The sequence below is a fragment of the Lotus japonicus genome, chromosome 6, assembly GCF_012489685.1.
Source record: "Lotus japonicus ecotype B-129 chromosome 6, LjGifu_v1.2".
Lineage (NCBI taxonomy): Eukaryota > Viridiplantae > Streptophyta > Magnoliopsida > Fabales > Fabaceae > Lotus > Lotus japonicus.
In genome coordinates, this window is record NC_080046.1 from 47,694,560 (window position 1) to 47,718,976 (window position 24,417).

Sequence of the window (24,417 nt, forward strand, 5' to 3'; positions counted from 1 at the left end):
GCTTTGATTTGGCTAATTTTCTCAACCATACTGAATCTGCATGAAGAACAGGATTGCTCCTCCATGCCCATTAGTGCTTATTACAAAATTTACAACAACTTAAGTCTATAATGCATCCTAGTGGGATCCATGGATGGTGCATGTAGTGAAGCCTGATTGAGGGTGCTTACAATTAGGGTTAGCACACATTTGCACCCTAAATTATTCTTAACCAATATTAAAATAAATAAATAAATGGATAAAATGGACAAAGGTTGGGTACATATAAAACATTACACATGTGCTAAATCTGGGCTTAGAAATCGCATTCTTGTGAGTTGTGACCATGTTTCATGACTTTGATTTTACAAAGAACTCTTGTGATTAGTGAATATCGACCTTTTTTGTTTCCATCTATTATTATAGAATTAATGACTAATGAGCAATTATTACATACTGAACCACCTGATCATCAACCATCAAGATTTCAAGGTTTGGCTCCCACAATTAATGCATGAATTTGACACATGAACCTCAACATTTGACTCAATTTAGATGCATATTATATCATATAATTCAAAAGGGGGCTTCTTGCCTTTCATTGTAATAAATCAAATAAAATAGCACTCAATTACTACTATAATACAATACTCAGAAGGATGGAAATTCTCTAATCTCGGGAGAAACTGGCACATGATCCAGTCTCTTGGCTGCTGAGCTGAGAGCATGGCCATGGGCTAACCTGATGAGCAAATCCAGACACATCAGAACACTTCCAAGGGGGGGATCTAGGTCCCGACATGCCGTGAAGGTTGATTTCAGAGAGACAGACATCAGTGAATGGGGAATTTTTCAATCCTTTTATCAAACCTGCCTGAAGAACCCTCACACCCCAAACATTCGTAATTGTGATACCTTTAACAACTGGTAGAGCATTAGGGTTAAATTTTTCATCTGGATGGTCCCCAACATCACCTGCAATTTTTATACCCTGCCTTGCCTCCTCGATGTAGACATGAGACATTGTTATGTTCTTGATAAGCCCTCCCCTGCCACTGTTTGTCTTGATGTGGATACCAACTCCCATGTTGAACAGGTTGATGTGCTCAGCAAGTACATTCTCCACCCCACCGGAGGTTTCGCTTCCGATTGCGATTCCCGCAAATGGAGATGATCCTGTTATACGCCGGATGGTGATACCGTAGCTAGGGCGACCATATGCAATTCCATATTCATCCCACCCACTCTTCACAGCCACAAGATCATCTCCTGTAGATATATAGGAATCCTCTATGCAGACATTGGAACTTGAATCTGCATAAATGAATTGAATAGATGATTGAATATAAAGGCTTTATTTACTTGTCAAACCACCCCAGGGTAGTTCCATGATAACTACATGACATTTGACAGTGTTATATTACTTATTTATACTTCTATTCAGCAAGCAAACAACAAGTATAGGTCTTATATCTTGATATGATACTTGCCAGCTCTTATGCTACTTATTTCTACACTTAAAGAATCAATATTTCACAACTTCAGTGGTTTATAGGCTATTTGTCACTACTACAATGATTGCACTAAGATGGCTTATTTAGACAGTATTTACCTGGATCAACTCCATCAGTATTAGGAGAGTCACGAGGAGCCAAAATTGTGACATATCGAACAACAACATTGCTGCAAAGAAGGAAGGAAGTTTGAAATTAGATTCCAGGAAGAAAGCTACGCCTCTTTGATCCCTTTTAGTGTGTCTTAACATAGTTGTAATCAAGAAAATGAAAATATTGTAAAAGATTAGTATAAATTTGACTGCATTATACCTGCAGTAAACAGGGTGTATATTCCAGAAGGGAGAATCTTTGAAAATCACATTTGATATAATAATGTTTCTGGAATTCACAAATTCAACCAGGTTAGGTCTTGTAAATTGTAGGGTTCTCTGCCTCCACATGTTCCACCACACATCTCCTTGCCCATCAATTGTCCCATTCTCACCTGTGAAAACATGAGTAAAGAATCCCATCAATTAGAAAGGCATAAATAAACTTGCACACTTTAAAATTATGGCTATGCAGTAGCATTTTCATTAATAAATCACAAAATCAGGTCAGAAATGATTTTTTTTTCTTCAGAAAGTGTGAAAAATTTGATACGAACCTGTGATGACTACATCTCTGACTCCATCTCCGTGGATAAAACTCACATATCTTCCTCCAGGGCGTTCCCTTCCTCTTCCATAAGATGGTAAAGGTGCAATTAAAGGCCAATTCCCCAACTCCTAAAGAATGAAGAGAGGAATAACATTAAAATGTGTGGTTAAAAGAAACAAAAAACTCTGTTCATCTGGCGCTTTCTCATTATCATGTATTCTTTTTCTCAGATACAAACAATTAACTGTTTTAAAAGGAAGAACTTTGAGCATTCACTTCAGATCTTATTCTTGCAGCATAACATAAGAATTTATGATTTAACATATACACATTCCAAGTGTGTTTGATTTTGATTTTGATAGTTTTAAGTTTTAACACCGCGTATCTAGAATTTTGGAACACACAAAGGTCTGGAACTGATTCCACCTGGCAGGTACTTTTGAGTATGAATCTATAATTGATTTTGCAGAAAGGTCATAAGTAACTATGCATTTTGCAGTAGCATGGTGAGATCAATGATAATATGCTGCTTTTAAATTAAAAACTGCTACCGACACAAGCACACACGAATTGTACTCAAAATTAGCTTTTACATCAATTTATAAAATAATACCCCCTTCACTTCAGATTTTGTTATTTAAACAAGTGAATCATATCTACATCGTTCATGCACTGGCATAATAAGGAATGGCAAAAGAAAACAGCTGTCACACATAGCAATTGTTAATGCTATGACTACCATGCACATGCAGCAATGCAGAACCACAGACCCACCATTACTTTTCATCCTTTCAGCCTCAGGCCCACCATAATTCATGGAGATGGATTGTTTCCGACAATCCATTATCTATAAGCCTAACTCCATACAACCAACCAACCATACATCATCCATATACCAATTGACATAACTCATAATACATATTACATAACCTGAAAACCTAGCAGACACATGAATCATATAAAATTGTTGCTCCTTTGATTATTCTCGATTTCTCATCATTATATTTTTTACCCCACAAGTATTGAACCATAAAGTTTTCTTCTCAGCTGAACGGCTTTAAATTATAGTCCACATTTAATTGCGTGGGTCTGCTTAAATTTACAGAAAATAATCAAAATATGCTGTCATTTGGCAGTTTGTGAAGAGTTCATAACATGAATGAAAACTATTGCATACCAATACCTATTAGTCTTTATCACTTTGATTTTGGTGTCAGGTGGGGTCTACGTAATGCTCAGAGAATCAGATCACTAATGCTAAAAGAGGAATTATATCATGTATCACAAATTGCTCAGACAATTTATATTCATCAAATGATAATCTAAAATAATCATTATTTTAGTAGTATTCATCAAATTCATCCAAAAAGACAAATATTTACTAATCCACGTGTTATTACTTTAAGTTTACTAATCTTTCACAAAAAAACTAATAAAAATATATTCTAAAAAAAAACTCTTCATGTGCAATTCGGTCTTAAACTTAATTATGTCTGCGATTTCATCAAATCGTTTCTCGCTTCGCATTACTTCTTCTGATTGTAATTGGGACTGCTACAAAACCGACACACTTCTAAAATAAATTATTATAAGAGAATTAATAAGATCTCAACAATTCACTGACACCCATTGACAATTTTCCTCACATGTTGATTAGAAAATTAATTCTCTAGATTGATAATAAAATGGTACACTTCTATAGTAAAATTAAGAAAATCTTAATTGTTCATTATTCAGTTTTTTATTTCTAATAAAATACATTATTTACTTAAATTGTGTCAAATCAAATCTAAACCCAATTACCCAAGTTGCCAAAAATCATAACCAGTTGAAATGTTTGGAAACCACAATCAATTCTTTGAAACCCATTCAACTAGGTTACAAATTACAATCAATTTTAAGTTTTAACCACTTGAAATGATATGTGATTATTTGGGTGCACCACTAAAACAACATCAATTCTACATTATCAATTCCACTTGTCACAACAAATAGTTATTTCGTGTTAAACATAATCAATTCCGAGATTTTACAACCGAATTTCATAACAACACTACCTTACAAAACCCACTTTTTTCATAAAGATATCTAAACACAAATCACATCATTTTAGGCTTTTAGCTTAGATTTACCAACCCAATTTTACTAGAAACAATTTTCGTCTGAATCAATTTTGCTAACCTTAATCCAAACACACACTAAACAAAAGAAGCTAGTAAAAGAAATTTTTCAAGAAGTGATTCTAAAACACATTCTCCATGTTTGAAACCCATTTTATAATTAATTGATTCAATTCTGAAGCTGAAAAATCAACAATTATAGTGAGAAGTAGTACTAGTATAGCTTCAAATTTTCAAAATGTGAACAGTGATTATAGCTAGCTAGGTAGAGACGAGAGAGGTATCTATCTACCTGTGTAGCTTTGATAACAGCACCAGCAGCAAGATAAAGAGTCATGTGACTGGTAAGATTGAAGCTCTCCGTCAAGTAAACCCCTGGCGGCACGAAAAGCAGAGTCCCACCGCGCCTCCTCACGTGCTCAATCCGGTAAATCGCCTCCCTGAACGCCTTCGTGTTGAGCGTCCGGCCGTCGCCGACACCGCCGAAATCGGTGATGGAAATGGTGTCGGTGCGCTGGCGGTGCGGGACTATGCCGGAGCATGTTACCGGGTCGGAGTAACCACCGGCGAAGCAGAGGGAGAAGAAGAAGAGTGAGAGAAGCATGTCTTGGAAATTGGGATTGATGGAGGAGAGGGAAGTGGAGTGGGTGTGGATTGATGAGGAGGATGTAGCAGCATTTAATAAAGCAGTGCTTGAAAGAGAGAAACGAATCTGTCTGTGAACTGTGAACCTCTTTTTTTCACCCTTTGATCAATTAATTCGAATTTTAATGGATAACCTAAAGCAAATAGTAAAATGAAAAAAAGTATATAGAAATGAAGTTTGGAAATTTTCCGATGAAGAAAAAAAAAATGAAGTTTGGAATACCATTTATCAGATTCAGTTAGCTAACTAAACTTCCTCAACCATAAGGTTTGAGGTATGATCTCACTATGAGAATGAAGTATATATTTTAATTATCATACCACGATATCACATGACCCCTATAGACTCATATTAACCCTTACCTTCGCTGAGTTAAAAAAAAACTATTACCTTCGCTCTATATTATTTTTATTTAAGGGTGTAACATAAAGAAGAGTAAAATGTCGATTAATGATACTATTATTTGATTAATATATCTTATTAATATTATTTTAGTAATCTTAATAATATATAAAGCCTATCCACCAAAGTGGGCCGTACTGTAATTTAATTTCCACATGTCACAACTCTATTGGTTGGTTTCACCTATTTTCCACATGTCCTTAGCTGATTGGTCCAAATCCTTGCATTTTGATTGGTCGAAATCATTGAATCATTAATTAGAAATGTCAATAGCACACGGTTTTGTCTTTATTCATACATGGTTTTGTCAATATTAATTAGTACCCAGTTTTGCCCACATATTAAGTAAATATTAAATTTTTAATTAAAAACCAAATATGGCTTCCGTAGGATAGCTCAAGTGGTAGGAGCTGGGGGACATATGGGTTGGGTAGGGGATGGTCCAGGGATCGATTCCTGACGGGTGCAATTTATCTTTCCGATGTACCAAAAAAAAAAAAAAAAAAAAGGAACAAATATGGAAAAATAAAATGAGCTGCCGTTTCAAACCTCAATTCATCTCTTCCAGTTTACCCTCACCAACGCCGTCCCTGTCATTCCTTTCTCCTTCCCCCTCTTTCATTCTTCTTCCTTTCACCCTCTTTAATTTCACTTCTCTCTCTCATATTTTCTCTCACCCGTTTTCAATCTGATTTGAACGCATCCAATGAGGATTTCTAACAGCAGATTCAATTCTCTCGGAAGCGTTCCTTCGTCATCGATGGCCACCTCCTCAGCAGCTTCAAATTTGTTCCTGATTCTAGCGACCAGGTTCATTTCCTTCTTCATTTTTTATATTTCATCGATTTTTTCTGTTCTCTCAACCTTTTATTGTTACAATTACTATGTTTGTGAATTGAAATTACATAGATTCGGTGACTGGTGAAGATTGAAATTACACAGATTCCTCTTTTCCTTCCCGAGATGCTCTTTCTCGTGGCCATGAACCCTCTGTTCGCAACTTGATTCTTTCTACCTGTATTAATTTGTTTTTGTTACTCTATGCTTATTTTGGATTCTGGGTTTTTTTTTTCTCTTTGGGTTAAATCACTGGAAATTCTTTTTGCTGGTGCAATGCTAATGGAATATGCCATGTCATGATTATGATGTGTAATTTGAATTGAAAAGGATACTCAATCTCATAATTTGAATTGACCAGGTGCTTTAATCATTTCAAGGTACGTTTTTTTAGTTCTCCAAATCTTCATGAAGTAAGTTTGGGTTTTTATTGTTCATGACTTCTGGTGGCTTTTGTTCGCATCTTGATTCCTTCGTTTCTGGGTTCCTTTTTTCATTGTGTTGAATCACTTGCAATTACTCTAAATTTGAATTGTTTGAGTCTATGAATTGATTAATTTTTTGTATGTGTTAGGTATCTGTCTCTCATGTAAAATCTGTCCAGTTCCTTTTACCTTTTTTTTCTGTGAAATCTGTACAGTTCCTTTTACCTTTTAACAATCACTAAGGTGTATTTTCTTCGGTAAATAATATTTTCAATGCGTGCATCTGTGCCTGTTTTCAGTGCTTTGAAGGAGGTTTGATCTTTCCAAAGTGAAATATGACGTGTCTGATGGAAGGTGGATCAAGCTTCAGAACCCAAGTAGCAAGAAGGTTTAATCATTCATTCCCTCTTTGGTTTTGGCTTGCAGTTGTAGGGCTTGAGACTGCATGGTGTCACTATGACATCTGAAGCAGTTGAAACTGCTTCCATTTTCGGGTACTATTTTCATTTTCATTGTCTAATTTTCTTAATCCTTGTGTGCCGCCACCATGGTAGGCAGACCTACTAAAAACCTTAATCCTTCATTGTCTTTTCTCTTAGACTTTAGTGTTTTTGAATTTGAATTTGTTCTTGATCATAAATTACTCCCTCCATTAATTGATTACTTGGCTGATAAGTTTAATTTAATCATTTATTAATTTTGAATTGAAAAGGATACTTAATCTCTAATTCCTTTATGCTGATTCCCTAATTTTAGTGTCCATTTGTTGATTTTGTTTCCTTATATGAATTGCTAAATTTAATTTATTCTTTCCATTCAAAACAACTTTTTAAATTTGAAATTCTATCTCTTAATCACGCTCAATTAAATCTGATTTGTGTAATAGCCGCTCAAATGCAATTTAAAATTCCAATCCTATTTTCCCCGAAAATTTTGGCCGTGCGTTTTTTTGTTAATAGCAACATCCTATTTCATCCCTCCATCTCTTCCCTTCATCTGGCTCCAGTGTTCTCTTTCCATTTGCTGTAAACTCTTTTTTTTTACTGTTGCTCTCTATCTAGGATTGTTTCAGATTTCTGGTGGTGGTGCTCGCTTCAATGCAGGGGCAAGAAAAGAGAAGAATCGACATATCACAGTTGCAGTTTAGCTGTTATGAAAGAAGGTAAGGCTATAACAAAATAATCTCAAAGTAAAGGTAGCCTCACCTGTTTTCTCTATGGTTCATCTTTTACAAGCCTTCCATTCTTTTATGTGTTTTCTTCTTTTATTTTCCTAGCTGTGTTTCCTCTCTGGCTTATTACCCGTGCATTCCTTGCTTTTATGAAGCATTAGTTTTTCATGACTAATTGATCTGCTCATATTGTGCTGCAACTCTTAATTATAGTTAGCTTTTCTCATGTTATGTATTCGATCAAAAATATAGATTGTTGATGAGGGAGGGATCATCTGTACTTTGTTTCTGACTTGCTGATCTGGGCTGTTTCCCTTGCAATAATTTGCTAGATAAAATGCATAGATGCACCGATTAGTGGCTCAAATCTTCATAGTATGAAGTGCCCAAAGGAGCAGCTTGGCTCTCTCTCTACGATCCTGAGGGCTCGACCAAGGCTTCCGCTTTCGCTTGCATCTGATCAGTAATCTCATGATCGATGAGATTGGTGTTTGCTTCATTCGTATTTAACCTTTTGATTCCTCTTTCCTCCACCCTCTTTTTTTTTTGTTTTCCTTGCTATAATCATGCCAACCTCTTATGAAGAATTGTTGTTTTGCCTTTAAATGTTGCTTCTTTGTGCAGAAAAGGCCAATTGTTTGTGGATGAAAAACATGTTTTTGGAGTTTTTGTATCTCTTAAACTAATAGCATTGAAATACTAAAATTACATTATATAAATATGAATCCATTTCATACAACAAGAAGTTTAGGACCAATTTAATATGTCAAATAATATATTCTGAAGACCACATAGTGTATTATACTGACGGACTGATCATAGTATAGCTAGCACCATCCACTTCCAGATCATATAAATACTGAGTTAGTAATTTAGTCACCATCCACTTCCACATCCATTGGAACAAGGCATTATAATACTATGGTCAATAAGAATTGACTACTTATTGTGTTGAAGTTTTGATGCCATGTTAGCTTATTATCAAAAAGAAAATCAAATTATTGACTACTACTATAAGGCTTCTTATATATATAGCCTATATTGACTTTATGTTCTTAATTGATCGGACTAATCACACAAAGCCTCCTTATTTTGATTCTCTTGAATGGTCTAAGTATTGCTTAATTAGATTTGTTGTCATTGGTTCTCAAGCCAGTCTTACTTTTTTTTCATTTATGAGAAACAGAGTTTGTACTTTTTGTTTATATTAATTATCATCCATATTCATTTTTACAGCTTCTTCTTACATCAATTCTTAATGATGCATTCTTGGTTCCTATTCTAATGAGCCCTATGGGAACTGATGATTTTGCACTTTTCAAGTCTTTCCATTGGCTAAGAGACCTTGAATTCAAGCCTACTTTGAGGTTGCTAGAGTCACAACTCACAAACAAATTGTTCAGTGTATTCTCACATAATCTCAACAACGTTCTTTTTGGTTTTGTTTATATATGGTTTTAGAATGGGTAAACGCGACCAAGAGCCTGAATGATGTGATTGATGAATTTATCCATCCATTTGCATAGACCAATAAGTCTGGTCAAGTTGTTAGAACCATGTTCACTGATTAGCTGGATTATGTTGTGTTTATGTAATTCTTGCTCTGGTAGTAGCATTAGAGAAATATACATGTTTTCATAGTATCGTTGCAGTAATTATTCTCTTTCAAGAGTATCATTCTATCTATCAGTATATAGAATCAATGTTTTGCTTTAACCATCATCATGTTCTATGATACATTGGACTCTCATATTGACCATGCATGCAGGAAGATGGTTGTATGTCATCAAGAAGAAGAAGCAGCATGAAAAGAAGGTAGATAATTTAAACTAGGAGCCGTGTTGATTGGTCCCATAATTTGAAATCATCAAGCTGCTAGAGGGTAGATAATAATCTAAGATTTTTGTTCAATTCAAAAATGAGTGTTGGGGGTAGCTAAATTAGTGTAGCACTTTAAGTTCTAATGTATTGCTGATCTATCTAAGTGAATAGGTGATAATTTGTGATTTTGTTTCCTTCTCTGTTAATGTGAAATCTGCCGATGGGTTTGAAATTCTTCTTGGTTGTTTGTATAAATTTTTCCTATCTTTTTAGTGCCAAGACTTAAGGCTGGAACCTCATTCATTTTTCTATGATGCGTTGATCTATGATAATCTAATATATTGTACGTAGATTAGAAAAAAACATATATTTGACATTTGTTTATATTTAAAATACGGAGTAAAAAGTCTCACAGTTAGGGGGAATACTTTACTTGAAATTTAAATTTACATTTAACTCTAAAAACAATTCAAGCTCTGTTCTATGGAAAGTTCAGCAAAGTGTCTTTCATTCAAACACTCTTATGGAATAAAAAAATCTAAAAATAAAGAAGGTGAATACTTCAAATACCAGGTTGTTCCAAAATATTATTTTTTTAGGTTTTTTATTTTATTTTATCACCTCAGTTATCTAATTAATCATTTTAATTTGTACTTTATGTTGACATTTTCAAATCTATGTATAGACGATGATTAGTTGCAAAATTTGTGTTTGTTTTTTTCTTGAAAAAAAATCCAACGAAATGGTAAATTTCTAAATGATCATAGTTGTTTACCATATCTGATATTTGATGATGTGGATTAGTTTCAAAACAAGTTCATAGTAGAAGAGTTTAACTACAATAAAGAAGAAATTGCAACTAAACATGCATTCTTTCTAAATATGATGATAGCTGAATAAAATGGTGTATATGACAACCTCATGTAGTGAGTGTTGTCTAATAATGGCGGATTTTTCTTTTTGTACGGATATGGGAGAATAGGAAAAAACTTTCGTTTGGAATACTTTATATGTAACCATTCGTTCAATGAGTATGATTATCTGAATGTAGCTTCGAGTGGTATTGTTTCATTGTTGTTGCCCGACGGAAGAACCAACACATTCAAAATGTTGCATTCCTTTTCAGATTGATGAAAGAACTACTTGCAACACCAAACAAAGTAGTATAAGGGCAAATTTACTTAGGATGAAGCTCCTATCGATGAAAGAACTATATTGCTTCATTGCGTGCTAAATTGATCATTTAGGATGAAACTCATATGTTAAATTAGAATTGTTTCGACGCACTAGATAGGACTTTGTGAGATATAATGAAACAAGAAGATGAAAGCAACATGGACAAGCCATTTGGCGGTAAGGTTGTAGTTCTTGGTGGTGACTTCAAACAAATTCTTCCGGTCATTCCAAGAGGGGGAAGGCAAGACATTGTATCGGCTGCAGTTAATTCTTATGATCTTTGGAAACATTGTAAACTTCTAAAGCTTACTAGAAACATGAAATTAGGCACAATATGATCACCATAACATGAATCAGAGATAAGAAAAGTTGTTGACTGGATTCTCAAAATCGGTGATGGTGATTTCTATTCAAATAAGCGTGGTGAATCAGATATTAAATTTCTAGCAGATCTTTTAATATTCAAGTGAAAATCCTCTTCTCGATCTGGTTGATTTCACATTTCCCAATTTGGTGCAGAACATGAAGAATGACAAGTTTTTGGAGGAACGATGCATATTGTGCCTTACCTTGGAATCTGTTGAGACTATTAATGGTTTTATCCTTGAATTACTTCCAGTTGATACTGATGAGGACACTGAACAAGAGTCAAAGTGGTTTACTACTGAGTTCTTAAATGATATTAATGCTCTGGAATACCGAATCACAAAATAACATTGAAGGTAGGTGCTTCAATAATGCTTTTAAGAAATATAGATCAAGCAATCAGTTTATGCAATGGGACGCAACTAATTGTGTCTGATCTTGGAACAAATGTTACACGTGTCACTGTCTAATAGGAACTAACAATGGAGATGACATTTTCATTCCAAGAATGGACATGGTGCCATATGACTCAGGTTACCCGTTTAAGTTTGAAAGACGTCATTTTCGATCGTTTTATGCTTTGCAATGACTATAAATAAAAGTCAAGGCCAGTCATTGTCCTACGTTGGCCTATACCTTTTTCGCCCATTTTTCACACATGAACTCAAAAATATTGGAACAGAATGATAAATCTCTAAAGGATCATAGTTGTCTTCCCTATCCGATTTTTGATGATTTGGAATAGTTTCAAAACAAGTTCATAGTAGATGAGCTCAACTACGACAAACAAGAAATGACAACTAAACACACATCCTATCTAACAAACAGTATGGAAGGGTGTATATGACAACATAATGCAGTCAGTGTTGTCTGATAGTGACTGATTTTTCTTTTTGTATGGATATGAAGGAACTGACAAAACTTGCAACATCAAACAAGGAAGTTTAAGGGCAAATTTACTCATGCGTGCCAAATTGATCATTTGGAATGAAGCTACTATGTTAAATAGGAATTGTTTCGAGGCACTTGATAGGACTTTGCGAGATATCATGAGATAGGAAGATGAAAGCAACATGAACAAGCCATTTGACAGTAAAGTTGTAGTTCTTGGTGCATGGTGACATCAGAAAAATTCTTCCGGTCATTCCAAAAGGTGGAAGGCAAGACATGAGTTCTTGAATTTTTATTTTTGAGTTTGAGTGCAGGGACTGCGGGAAGTAGTTCTACTGGGTAAGTGAAAACTTAATTTAGATGATATTGTTTGATTAATGTATGTATTGGAAGCTACTTCTCATTTGTCTGTTTGATTCTTCATTTTACCTAATAAATTATGTTTTGCAACCATTTGTTTTTAATTCTTTATTTCTCTGCTGATGTTTTGGTTGTGTTTTTTTTACTATTCATTTAATCTAATTTCATATATTATTTCCCCTTATTCTGTAAGAACATTAATCCAAACTCTCTTATTGTGTAATTTGTGGGTACTGTAGAACTATCATGATTTTTCTGCAAATCTTTTTCAAAAGGGTTTCAAACTATACGAGGTTCCATAGTTAGATCAATTTCTTTTTGTTCCCATAGTCTATGAATGAATTTTGGTATTGCACATTATAGATCTTAACTTCTCTATTTGACTGCCATCTTGGCTGCCCTATTTTGTGTTGTGGTGTACACATAGTCTATTTACTATCTGATAGCCTTATGGGGCCAATAATGCTCTGAAGGTGTTTGTTAAATTGCTTGAAAGGGATGTCATCATTTTGGATTGCTTGATCATGGTCATCGTGATCTCATTTGGAGAAAAGATATGGGTTCTTTCGGGAAATTTGATATAGGCGCGCAAACTTAAAATGCTTCCTTTTTTCTCCCTGAAATTGTTGTGGTTCTTCTTAATTCTTTGTTTGGGTGGTTGATAGTAGAGTGTAGTTCTTCATGTGGATTTTCATCCATGGGTGGTAGGAATAGGATTGGAGGAAACAAGAAATCTTCTGGGTCAGTTATTTTATGTTGTAATTTAGCGATTATCACCAAATTGAGATAAAATTAGTGCAATGTAACAAAATTAATAACATTTTGTGCCTAGGTGAGTCAAATTAATGAGGATGAAAAATGAAGACAATGTACATAAACCTTTTCAAGGGAAGTAGTAATACTTGGAGGTGATTTTAGACAAATACTACCTGTAATAACTAGAGAAAGCTGACATGAAGTTGTGGAAGCTACTGTAAACTCTTCATCATTGTGGAAGCATTGCAAAGTTATGAAATTGTCTAAGAACATGCGGCTAACCGCAGCTAAGACAACTGATGAAGCAACGGAAATCAAAGAATTTGCATATTGGATTATTAAAATTGGAAATGACGATCATCCTGATTCCAGAGTAGGAGAGTATGATTTTCAAATCCCGACAGATCTGCTTACCCCAATTAGTCCAAAACTATTAATGTAATTGATTAAATATACATTTCCTGACCTTACACACAAAATAAAAGATCCGCAATTCTTTAAGATAGAGCAATATTGGCCCATACACTGAAGGCTGTTGAAATGATAAGCACTTACATGCTTAACATGATAGTTGCACCAGAACATGAATATCTGAGCTCTGACTCTGCCTTGCGATCTGATGAGTATTCTGAAATCCGAGGTACTCCACAGAATTTTTGAACGACACTAAAAGTTCAGGAATCCGAAACCACAAACTATTATTGAAAGTTGGTACTCCAATCATGTATTTGAAAAATATAGATCAAGCAACATACTTATGCAATGGAAACAGGTTAATTGTGGATGAACAAGGTGAACGTGTTATTGGTGCAACTGTTATCACGGAACAAATGCTAATGAAAAAGTGCACATTTCAAGAATGAACTTGATTCTTTCTTATTCCAAATTTTCAATTAAATTCAAAAGAAGAAAATTTTCAATTGTAGTATGCTCTACGATGACCATAAACAAAAGCCAAGGATAAACATTATCTCAGGTTGAGATCTTCCTTCCGAGACCTGTCTTCACTCATGGTCAGTTATATGTAGCTCTCTCTCTCTCTCTCTCTCTCTCTCTCTCTCTCTCTCTCTCTCGAGTACGCTTAAGAAATGGTCTTGAACTTTATATACTAGATGAGTCGGACAAACAACATGTCAGTACTGAAAATGTAGTGTTTCACGAAGTTTTTGGACATGTTTGATGTATACAACTCAATTTCATGTATTTATTCAATTTTTCTCTACATATATTATCATACAGTTGACTCATACACGTTTGACTTATTTATAATTTAAAAATTACATATATATGAAAACTAATTTATTTATTAAAAAAATTCAACATAAAATTCCGTGCAGCGCACGGGTTATCGTACTAGTAAAATATACTAATTTACCTTGGAGAGAAGAATGTGATAGATAGATAATTGTTGTGGTTAGTTATATAAAGGTATATGTGAGATAAAATTCATTAAATCAAAGTTTATATAGAAAAAAATTGGCTTAATCCTCATATTAGTCCCTGTCTTTGTGTCGCCGTCTGAACCAGGTCCCTGATCGGAAAAATTTGTGGATTAAATCCCTCTCTTTTAAAAACGTATGGAGCAAGTCCTCACCGGAGTCCGGAGCTCCGACGAGTGATGATTTAGCGTGCTGACTGTGTAAATGATGCTTACGTGGATTTTAAAAATAAATAAAAAATAAAAAACAAATTACATATCAGAAAATTAAATTAAATTAATAAAATTAAAACCCCAATTTTTTTAAAACAATTCAACCTCCTCAATTTTTTACTTCAGGGTACTTTAATTAACAAATTTTCTCCACCTTCTCATATTTCTCCCTCTCCCATCATACCCACCCACCATATCATCTTCAACAACATATCATCTGAAATCATCCATCTTCATCTTTGTCTCATCACCCTTCATCAATTTTGGCCAGACATCATCAACTCAACCTCCACCATCAAACCCCACAACCAGATAAGGTAAAATCAATAATTAAAAATACCCTAAATTCTTCATATATCTAAAATAAAGGTACTGGCATAAGGGAAAAACCAATTTGAAGGGAATAAACCAGAAGATAAATATTCAAAGCTAGTGGGAGATGAAGGCGTAAGGGCAAAACCCAATTTTGCTAAGTTTGACTTTAAAGTTGCAAGCTTTATTTCCATGGGCATCAAAAATAGTGGGAGAGGAGATGAAGGCGGTTGAGGCTTGGTCGCTTGGATCTTGTTTGACCATACCTTAATTTTGATCTTGCAAATCATAAAATCAACTCATGCACATAAGTAGGAGAAAACCACCCCGTTCAATTAAAAGGAAACCCAGAACTAGCATTAAGAACCCAGAACAGTGCACAAACCAACAGAGGAAACCCAGAACAAGGATTCAAAACCCAGACACACATGGGTATTGCTGCAGCCTGCTCAATCTTCTACCCACCTCACTGCAACCCCATCCACCGCAACCCAGAATTGTTTTGTTCTTTCCTCCTTGCACAAATCTGGGTTCATCTTCGATGAAGACGCAGCTCACGACAGAGGTCTGGGTGTTGGTCGCGACTGTTGGCGCAGCGGTGCACAGGTCCTAGGTCTCTTCGATTTGGCTCCGATCTGCCTCCCTGAAACCAAACCCATAAGCTACCTCCGCCGCTCCTTGCCCAGATCTGACGATTCACCACCACCGCGAAGTCGCCAACCAACACCACTCGCCATTTCCTTTCACTTTTTCCTTTTTTCTCTCACAGACAATCAGTTGCAGTCGGTTGCAGGTTTTCAGGGGTAGAAGGTGGGGGTTGCAGGTGGTGGTGGTGTCGTTTTCATGGGTCTTTGATGATGTTGATGGTGAAGAAGAAGATTAAGAAGATGAAAGAGGAGGAGATGAATTTGGGGGTTCTGGATGAATTAGGAAATTAGGTTTTTCTTTTTTTGAGAAGATGAAGGAGGAGATGAATTTCTGGGAAATGAATTGATTAATTTTGGGTTTTTTAATTAATTCGGGATTAGATTTTTTTAATTAATTTTGGGTTTTTAAATTAATTTATTTTCCTTATGTGTAATTTTTTTATTTTTTTAAAATCCACGTAAGCATCATTTACACAGTCAGCACGCTAAATCATCACTCGCCGGAGCTTCGAGCTCCGGCGAGGACTTGCTCCATACGTTTTTAAAAGAGAGGGATTTAAACCACAAATTTTTCCGGTCAAGGACCTAGTTCAGACGGCGACACAAAGACAGGGACTAATATGAGGATTAAGCCAAAAAAATTTTAAAAATGCATTGAAACAAACATTTTGAAATATATGAATTGTGAATAAAACATATGAAAAGGGTGATAATAATATCAATAGCAAAGCAAAAATACGAACAAAAGGACTCTTATACCATAAATTCATAACACGACTAGTTTTCTACTGTATATTTATGTGCTAAACATTAACGGTTGTTTTTTGTTTTGTTTTTTATAAGCAAACACTAATGGTTGGTATTCCAACCAGTTCCAATTATGTGATAATGGACCTGATAATTAAAAGATTGGTTTCCATTAAACATTTTAGTGGGGTGCACATGATCCAATCTAAACCGACTTGACCAATATGATTGATCCGAACTGATGTGAATGCAAAATAATGAGTTAGTTCAGATTCACAAGTATAATCAAATTTGAAAGAAGAGGAATTGGTTGACCAAAAAAGAAGAGGAATTGAAGTGTTTGATTCGGATTGCGAATTCAAGTATATGAATTTCAATTTAATCCGAACACTCAAACACATATACCTTAAATTTTTTTAACCCAAATTTCTTACCCTTCTCTCCCTCACTTTCGTCTTCCACTTTGTGCCTTTGTTATGTCTCGCGAAATCAATTGTCCTAATTTCCTTCCCCTCTCTCTCATTTCGAAAAGAGAAGCCTCCACCCCGACTCACCACCGTCTTTGTATTTACTTGCGATGCCACCTCCTCGCGAAGTCAACGACCATCGCTCTCATATTCTCTCATCTGTTCATTTCAAATTTTAACTCCACCATCAGACGTAGTTCTCCTCTCATCTCCTTTATTCTGTTTGATTCCCTCATCCCTTGATTTGTGTTGTTCTAGTGCCTAGGTTTAATAGTTTTCGTGCTATATAATTGTGAGTTGTGAACATTGTTTCTTTGTAATATTGAGTCCTAATAAGGGTTTCTATGTTTGGGACTTTATCTTCTTCTTTCCTTATTGTCTTTTGCTACTTCTACTCCCAATCTCCTACTTCCATAAGGAATTTAATCAAATTCCTACAATGAGGTGAGGAGGAGAACAAACGAAGTTTGTATGCAAATGCTTCTATGATGTAGATTGATTTTTTTAGATATTTTTATAAATTTTATTATTTTATTGTCATGAACCAAGTATCCGGACCAACCAATTTATTGTCAATATGGATCGACTCATGTTCGAGTAAACAAATGTGAAATCCGACCTGAACCAATTCGATCACTTTTCTAAAATCAATGGTGCCCAAAAACGTGAAATCTAGGGGTGCACATGGGCCTGGTAGATCCAATGAACCCGCCCGATCCAACTCAATCCAATGACAAAATTGCGGGTTGAATTGGGCAAACGGGTCTGGACCGGGCGGGTCGTTACAAGCCCGTTGACCCGCCCGAAAAGGCCAACACCTGGTGGATAAGGACGCAGGTCCCAGCTGGAAGACGTGGGCCCGAGTTATTTTGTCTTATTGTATTATATGCATATATATATATTTGTCTTATTCTACATAGGGATTTGGACCCTACATGTAAGGCCCAAATCCATGAATATTCTAGATAAGAACCACTCCTACTATAAAAGGGGTGTCCTCACCTTGTACTAGACACATTTTTGATCATTAATGAGATATTTTCCTTATCCAAGCATCATTTATATTCTTTTGGCTCTGCTAGGGTTTATTAAGGGTACCTTTTATCTTCTTTAGACCTTAGACTAGAACATTGGCGTCGTCTGTGGCTCTTACTCAGTGATTATTCTTCTGCTGACGTGAGAGACATATCATTGGTCATGGAGACACGTTCTTGTGGTGGGCGAGCTCCACGTCGTCGTGGTGGGGGTCGTCATAGTGGAGGCAAGAGCCATGCTCCCATGGCAAAACCCGAGTTGGAGGGGGAAGCTTCTTCAGATGGAGCCTCGGTGGTGGTGCGATCTCATGCCACTACCGTTCCAGAGGTTCAGGTACAGCCAGGTGTGGCTGTTGGGTCAGGTCTGGATCTTAAAGCTAAGCTTCCTACCCCGGAAACGGACGCTTTAGGAGACCAGCAGGCTGACACACCTGCGCGGGCATCGAACAATGTGTTAGGAGCGTCCTCTGCTGAATTGAAGCAGGTGTTGGATACCATCCAGGCGGTACAACGCCAGAATGAACACTTGCAGGCTCAGGTGGAGTATCTCAACCAAATGAGAGATCTACCCCGCGAACAACGTGTGGATGCCGAGGACGTGGTAGACTTTCAGCCTTTTGCGCCCATTGTGGCCGCGGTAGAGATTCCGGAGTACCTGCAGACTTTAACGCTAGATATGTATGGGGGCGACATTGACCCAATTGATCATTTACGGTATTTCAATACCAAAATGGTCATTGGCGGGGCGACTGATGCTGTAAAGTGCAGATTATTGCCTTCCACATTTAAGGGCGTGGCAATGACTTAGTTTATAAAACAGCCTCCATATTCCATTTCAAACTTTACCGATTTAACGACTAAGTTCTTAATACAATTCTCAGCTAACCAGATTCAAAAGGCGACGCCGGCTGATTTGTTTAACATTCGTCAGAATGTGGGCGAGCGCATCAAAACGTACATGGCGCGTTTCAGTCGAGTCTCCGTTCAGTTAGAAGACGCCAGTCCAGAAGTATGTGTGGCGGCCTTTAAAAATGGACTTCGATGTGGATCGTTGAACAAAGACTTAACCAGAAGACCAGCTAGGGACATGATGGATTTGCGTGCAAGGGTACAGGAGTTCATCCTGGTGGAACAAGATGAACAGACCAAAAAAGATAGAGACACTTGGCGTGCTCAACCCGAAGCTAAAGCAGAAAAAGGGCGCGGCTCGAGAGAACAACGTCCAACCCATACGCCGCGTCAGCCTAGGCCCACGCCATATCCATCAGGAAGACAGGGGTTACAAGGTAACACTTGGCATCGGAATGCTCCATCTACTCCGGCAAGTCAGGGAGGAAATACGCCCGCCCAAGGGCAACAAACCAAGTTGAATGCTCCTCTCAGTACCATCTTGAGGGCGGTTGGACAGACAAATGTAGTTCAGTACCCACGACCACCTAGGCAACCTCCTGCAAATGTGGACACTACTAAGTGGTGTGAATTTCACAAAACCATGGGACACACTACGGACAATTGTTGGACTTTGCGCAAGGAAATTGAAAGGCTGATCAAAGCACAGGTCACTTGGAAAACTTTGTGTCAGGCGAAAACGCGCAGCCGGAAGCTGTTAAGGCTGCTAGAGGCGGCTCATCAAAAGGAAAGGAGATGGTAGAGGATTTGGGACTGCCTGTCGGGTCGTGCTCGTCGATCGCCGGAGGATTTGGCGGGGGGAATTTATCTTGCAGGGGAAGAAAGTGGTATGTAGAGGCGGTGAATTCAGTACATAAAGCTTACGAGGGGGAATGCTGGTTGAACCACACTCCTATCACTTTCACACCTAAAGACTTTGATCATGTGATTCCACACGACAATGATTCAATGGTGGTGACTTTGCGGGTGAACAATTATATCACCAAGAAAGTCTTCTTGGACCAAGGTAGTTCAACAGACATCATTTATGGTGATGCGTTTGAAAGGTTGGGTTTAAAGGATACAGATTTGAAGCCTTATACAGGATGTCTGGTGGGATTCACTGGCGATCGAGCCAAAGTCAGAGGATATGTGGAGTTGGCGACAGCTTTTGGAGAAGGGGAATTTGTGAAAAAGTTCCAAGTGAAGTATATGGTTCTTCCATGCAAGGCGACGTACAATGTTCTTTTGGGACGAGATACATTGAAAAGGTGTGTGCTATAATTTCAACCGCTCATTTAACAGTAAAGTACCCCGCCTGTAATGGAAAGATTGGAATCCTGAGGGTAGACCAAGAGGCTGCAAGAGCATGTTATGCAGAAAGTTTGGCGCTCTATGGTAAAAAGGCGGCCAAGGAGGCCCATCGAGTCACGGAAATTTTTCCACATGAAGATTTCAATTTAGATCCATGTGATGACTCAGAGGACTTGCGACCTCAGCCTGCAGAAAAAACAAAATCTATCCAAGTATCAGGGCGTGCTTTGAAAATTGGGAGCACCCTGTCAAAGGAACAAGAAAACCGGTTGGTTGAATTGCTCAAAAACAACCTGGATCTATTCGCATGGACGATCAAGGATGTACCAGGCATTGATCCTAGTGTTATATCTCATCACCTTTCAATACAACCAGGGGCGAAACCGGTGATGCAGGCTTGAAGGCGCATAGGCGAGGAAAAAGACAAGGCAGTGCAGATAGAAACTCAGAAATTACTTGAAGGAAAATTCATTAGGGAAGTCCAATATCCCACATGGTTGGCAAATGTTTTCATGGTGCGAAATGCAAATGGGAGGTTGAGGATGTGTACTGATTACACAAGTCTAAACAAGGTGTGCCCGAAAGATTCTTATCCTCTCCCAAATGTTGATAAATTGGTAGACGGGGCCTCTGTAAACGAAATGCTCAGTTTGATGGATGCATATTCAGGATACAACCAAATTATGATGCATCGCCCAGACGAGGAGAAGACGACGTTCATGACAAGTCAGGCGAACTATTGTTATAAGACAATGCCTTTTGGATTAAAAAATGCTGGGGCAACTTACCAATGACTGATGGACAAAGTCTTCGAAGAACAAGTAGGAAGAAACATGGAAGTTTATGTAGATGACATAATTGTTAAAACTGTAAAAGGGGACGAGCACCACAAAGACTTGGATGAGGCGTTTACACAGATCAGGAAGTACAACATGAGGCTGAATCCGAAGAAATGTTCTTTTGGGATTTTGGGTGGAAAATTCTTAGGATTTATGATCACTTCAAGAGGAATCGAGGTCAATCCTGACAAGTACAAGGCTATTGTGGATATGAAGAGCCCGTCGAATGTTCGAGAAGTTCAAAGGTTGACAGGGCGGTTGGCGGCTTTAACTCGTTTTTTGCCAAAAGCGGCGATAGGGCGGCACCGTTCTTTGCATGTCTAAAAAGGAACACAACTTTTCAATGGACAGAGGCATGCGAAAGTGCTTTTCAACAGTTGAAAGAGTTATTGGCCTCACCACCAATGCTGGCTAAGCCTACGCCGGGGATCCCTTTAATTCTTTACTTGGCAGTCACCGATGCGGCGGTTAGCACAGTTTTGCTACAAGAGGAGAGTAAACAGTACAAAATCATATACTTTGTCAGCCACACACTCCAAGGGGCGGAGGTGCGGTATCAAAAAATAGAAAGGGCGGCTCTAGCAATACTGAACACGGCCAGGCGGCTCCGGCCATATTTTCATAGTTTTCAAATAAGGGTAAAAACTGACATTCCCCTGCGGCAAGTTCTACAAAAACCTGATTTGTCTGGACGGTTGGTTAGTTGGTCCATGGAGTTGTCAGAATATGATATTGTTTATGAACCAAGAGGGCAGGTCACGATTCAAAGTTTAATTGACTTTGTAGCAGAGCTAACGCCCACTGCGGGCGACAAAGAAAATTCTAAGTGGATACTCTCGGTGGATGGCTCCTCGAATGAGTCAGGAAGTGGGGCTGGTGTGTCGATCGAAAGGCCAGATAGGATGTTGATTGAACAATCGTTGAAGTTTTAATTTCGGGCGAGCAACAATCAGGCTGAGTATGAAGCATTGATAGCTGGTTTGAGACTTGCCATCGAGTTGGGAGTACAGAAACTATATATAAAGGGTGACTCTCAGTTGGTTGTGAAACAAGTTCGTGGCGAGTATCAGGTGAAGGACCCACAACTGTCTAAGTATCTGGAAATTGTTCAAAGGCTTATGCAGGTGATCGGACAAGTTAGGATTTGTAACACCCCGATTTCGGTGGCGTCACTTTAGTAACCAAAAAGAAAATAAAAGCGGAAAACGTGAATATTTTTTTTTCGATCGATAATTGTGTAAAATGAATAAAGACTTGCCGAATCAATGAAACATCGACGGAAAATAAACAAGACTAATGTACAATATATATGCACACCCCACAGTAAACAGCAGCCACGTCACGAGTAACCTCCAGTGACGGAAAAGTAGTGCCTGACGGCAAATATGTACAACACAAAATATAAGGTCAGTATTCGGAATACAGTCCTCCAAAAGAAAGTAGGTCAGCCCAAAACAGCCCGAAGACCTCCTAGATCCGACCAACTCCCTGTGACTCCCGTAGAGAAAACCACACAAAAAGCTAATGATCGGGGACCTACCCTGCCCCAGAATGAGAACAAAAACTGAAGATCAGAGCCTCGACACTGAAGGTATGAAAAACGGTAGAAAGGGGGGGTTTGAATAACGTTTTCAAGATAAAACTTCCACCTTAAAGATTTTAACAAATCTTTTCGAGAACTAAGTGCTAAAGATGAGAGATAGAAAAGCACACAAGGATTTTATCCTGGTTCATTTGATAAATCACTCAAGCTACTCTAGTCCACCCGTTAAGGTGATTTCTTCCTTCTTAGAATGAAGGCAATCCACTAATCAGGTAAAGTGTTACAACTGCACTTGAAACCTACAAGTGACTAACAATTACACTGACTTAGCTCACACTAAGATTCACTCTCTTAGTCTTCTCTAGGATCCGATCAACCTTGATCTCCTAAAGGAACTAAACAAACTGTTTATCAAAGAAATGTTTACAGGAGATTTGCTTCTGAAAAGCTAATAGTAAACACAATGAATTTCAGATGAAAGAATGCTTGAAGGTTTTTGAATATAGCTTGTGCTTGTGTAAATTCTTCCAACAGCATCTTTCAGACTTCAGCCTCTATTTATACTCCAAGGATTAGGGTTTGAACGCTGCATGGGAATGCTACCGTTGGAGGGCAGTTCTGGAAATTCCAGCTTCTGCTGTGGCTGAGAACGTTAGGTAGGTCGTCAGGATGGTACAGTTGCTTTTGTACTTGGATAGTGACTTGACCTTTAAACCTAGGAGACTTCTGATCAGGGGAATACTTCATGTTGGAACTTGTGAAGCCGGTTGATCAGAGTGAGAGGGAAAGCACAGATCCTCTGACCGTTGTATCTTCTGATTCTGAACTCAGAGGGAAGTACAAGGTCTTCAGAGTTTCTTGCTTCTGGACATCAGAGTTTCCACTATTCAGCTTCTGTATCTTTAGAGTCTTCTACACCATCAGAACATCTGAACCTTCAGTGTTTCTTGGTTATCAGAACTTCTGGATCTTCAGAGCTTCTAGTGACTGAGTCCACATCAGAGTTTGTGTAGCTTCAGACTTTCTGAAGCTTTTCCACTGTTCATATTGAACATGGTCAATGCGAAAGCGTTGCTTGGGTCACTCTTTATGCACAGTGCTTCTGATTTGTGTGGGATTGAATTGAGGTCAGAGCCTGTAAATAGCACACTCAGAAAAACACGTTAGAGTACCATAATTGTTCATATCAAAAGGTTAACTTGTAATCATCAAAGCATAGAGTTGTACTACTAGATCAAAACTTGATCTTACAATCTCCCCCTTTTTGATGATGACAAAACTAAGATTTTTGATGAACAATTCTTAAACATTAAACTGAATTCACTCAGAGTTTAGAGATATAGAATAAGACTTATCCTGATGTGAATAGTTTATCTTGCTCATTCTGAATTCAAGTCACTGCTTGATTCTGAGCTTAGCTCCCCCTGAATCTAATACTTGATGAAAACGTTAGAAAAGTCTAGATTCTGAGCTAAATAAAATAAGAGTTCAGAGTGAAAAACTTATGACATAGATGAAATAGAGTAATCAGAGCGCATAAGTAATCAGAGTCAACGAACAAGGTATCAGAGTCTTGGGTATCAGAGTCAAACTAAAATCACTTCAGAAGAAGTGAAATGTATTCCTTGTATTTGCCCAGTGACACATCTATGGTCATAAAAGTGGAACTCTTAAATTCTCCAAAAGAAAAATAAGTCACACTAACACATCTTACACATCAAAAGCTGGGTTGTACTCCCCCTTTTTGTCATAAGCAAAAAACCTGGGGTGTGAAAAACTTAGCTTGAAGTACAAGGTACTCCCCCTTAGAGAAGGTCTAAGTTTTAAGAAAATTAAAACGATGCATGAATCAGAGTTAGGCGAATTAAA

At 37.5% G+C, this 24,417-nt stretch overlaps 1 protein-coding gene and 1 long non-coding RNA gene across 3 annotated transcripts; one reads left to right on the forward strand and one right to left on the reverse strand.

Moving 5' to 3' along the window:
• Positions 1–519: 519 nt before the first annotated feature.
• Positions 520–5,085, reverse strand: LOC130722485 (probable polygalacturonase). The gene is made up of 5 exons (XM_057573228.1): positions 4,548–5,085; positions 2,143–2,263; positions 1,806–1,980; positions 1,592–1,662; positions 520–1,293 (listed from the first exon to the last, which is right to left on the reverse strand). Exons 1-5 carry the CDS (start codon positions 4,857–4,859, stop codon positions 650–652), a joined length of 1,323 nt encoding a protein of 440 aa, XP_057429211.1. The 5' UTR covers positions 4,860–5,085; the 3' UTR covers positions 520–649.
• A 741-nt stretch (positions 5,086–5,826) lies between these two features.
• On the forward strand, positions 5,827–9,868 carry LOC130723479 (uncharacterized). Of its 2 annotated transcripts, none has more exons than XR_009014292.1 (4): positions 5,827–6,113; positions 6,865–7,059; positions 7,627–7,727; positions 8,973–9,868. It is a non-coding gene; the product is annotated as an uncharacterized LOC130723479 (long non-coding RNA). The 2 variants fall into 2 exon arrangements; XR_009014291.1 differs by having other exon boundaries at positions 5,830–6,113; positions 9,505–9,868.
• The last annotated feature ends 14,549 nt before the right edge of the window (positions 9,869–24,417 follow it).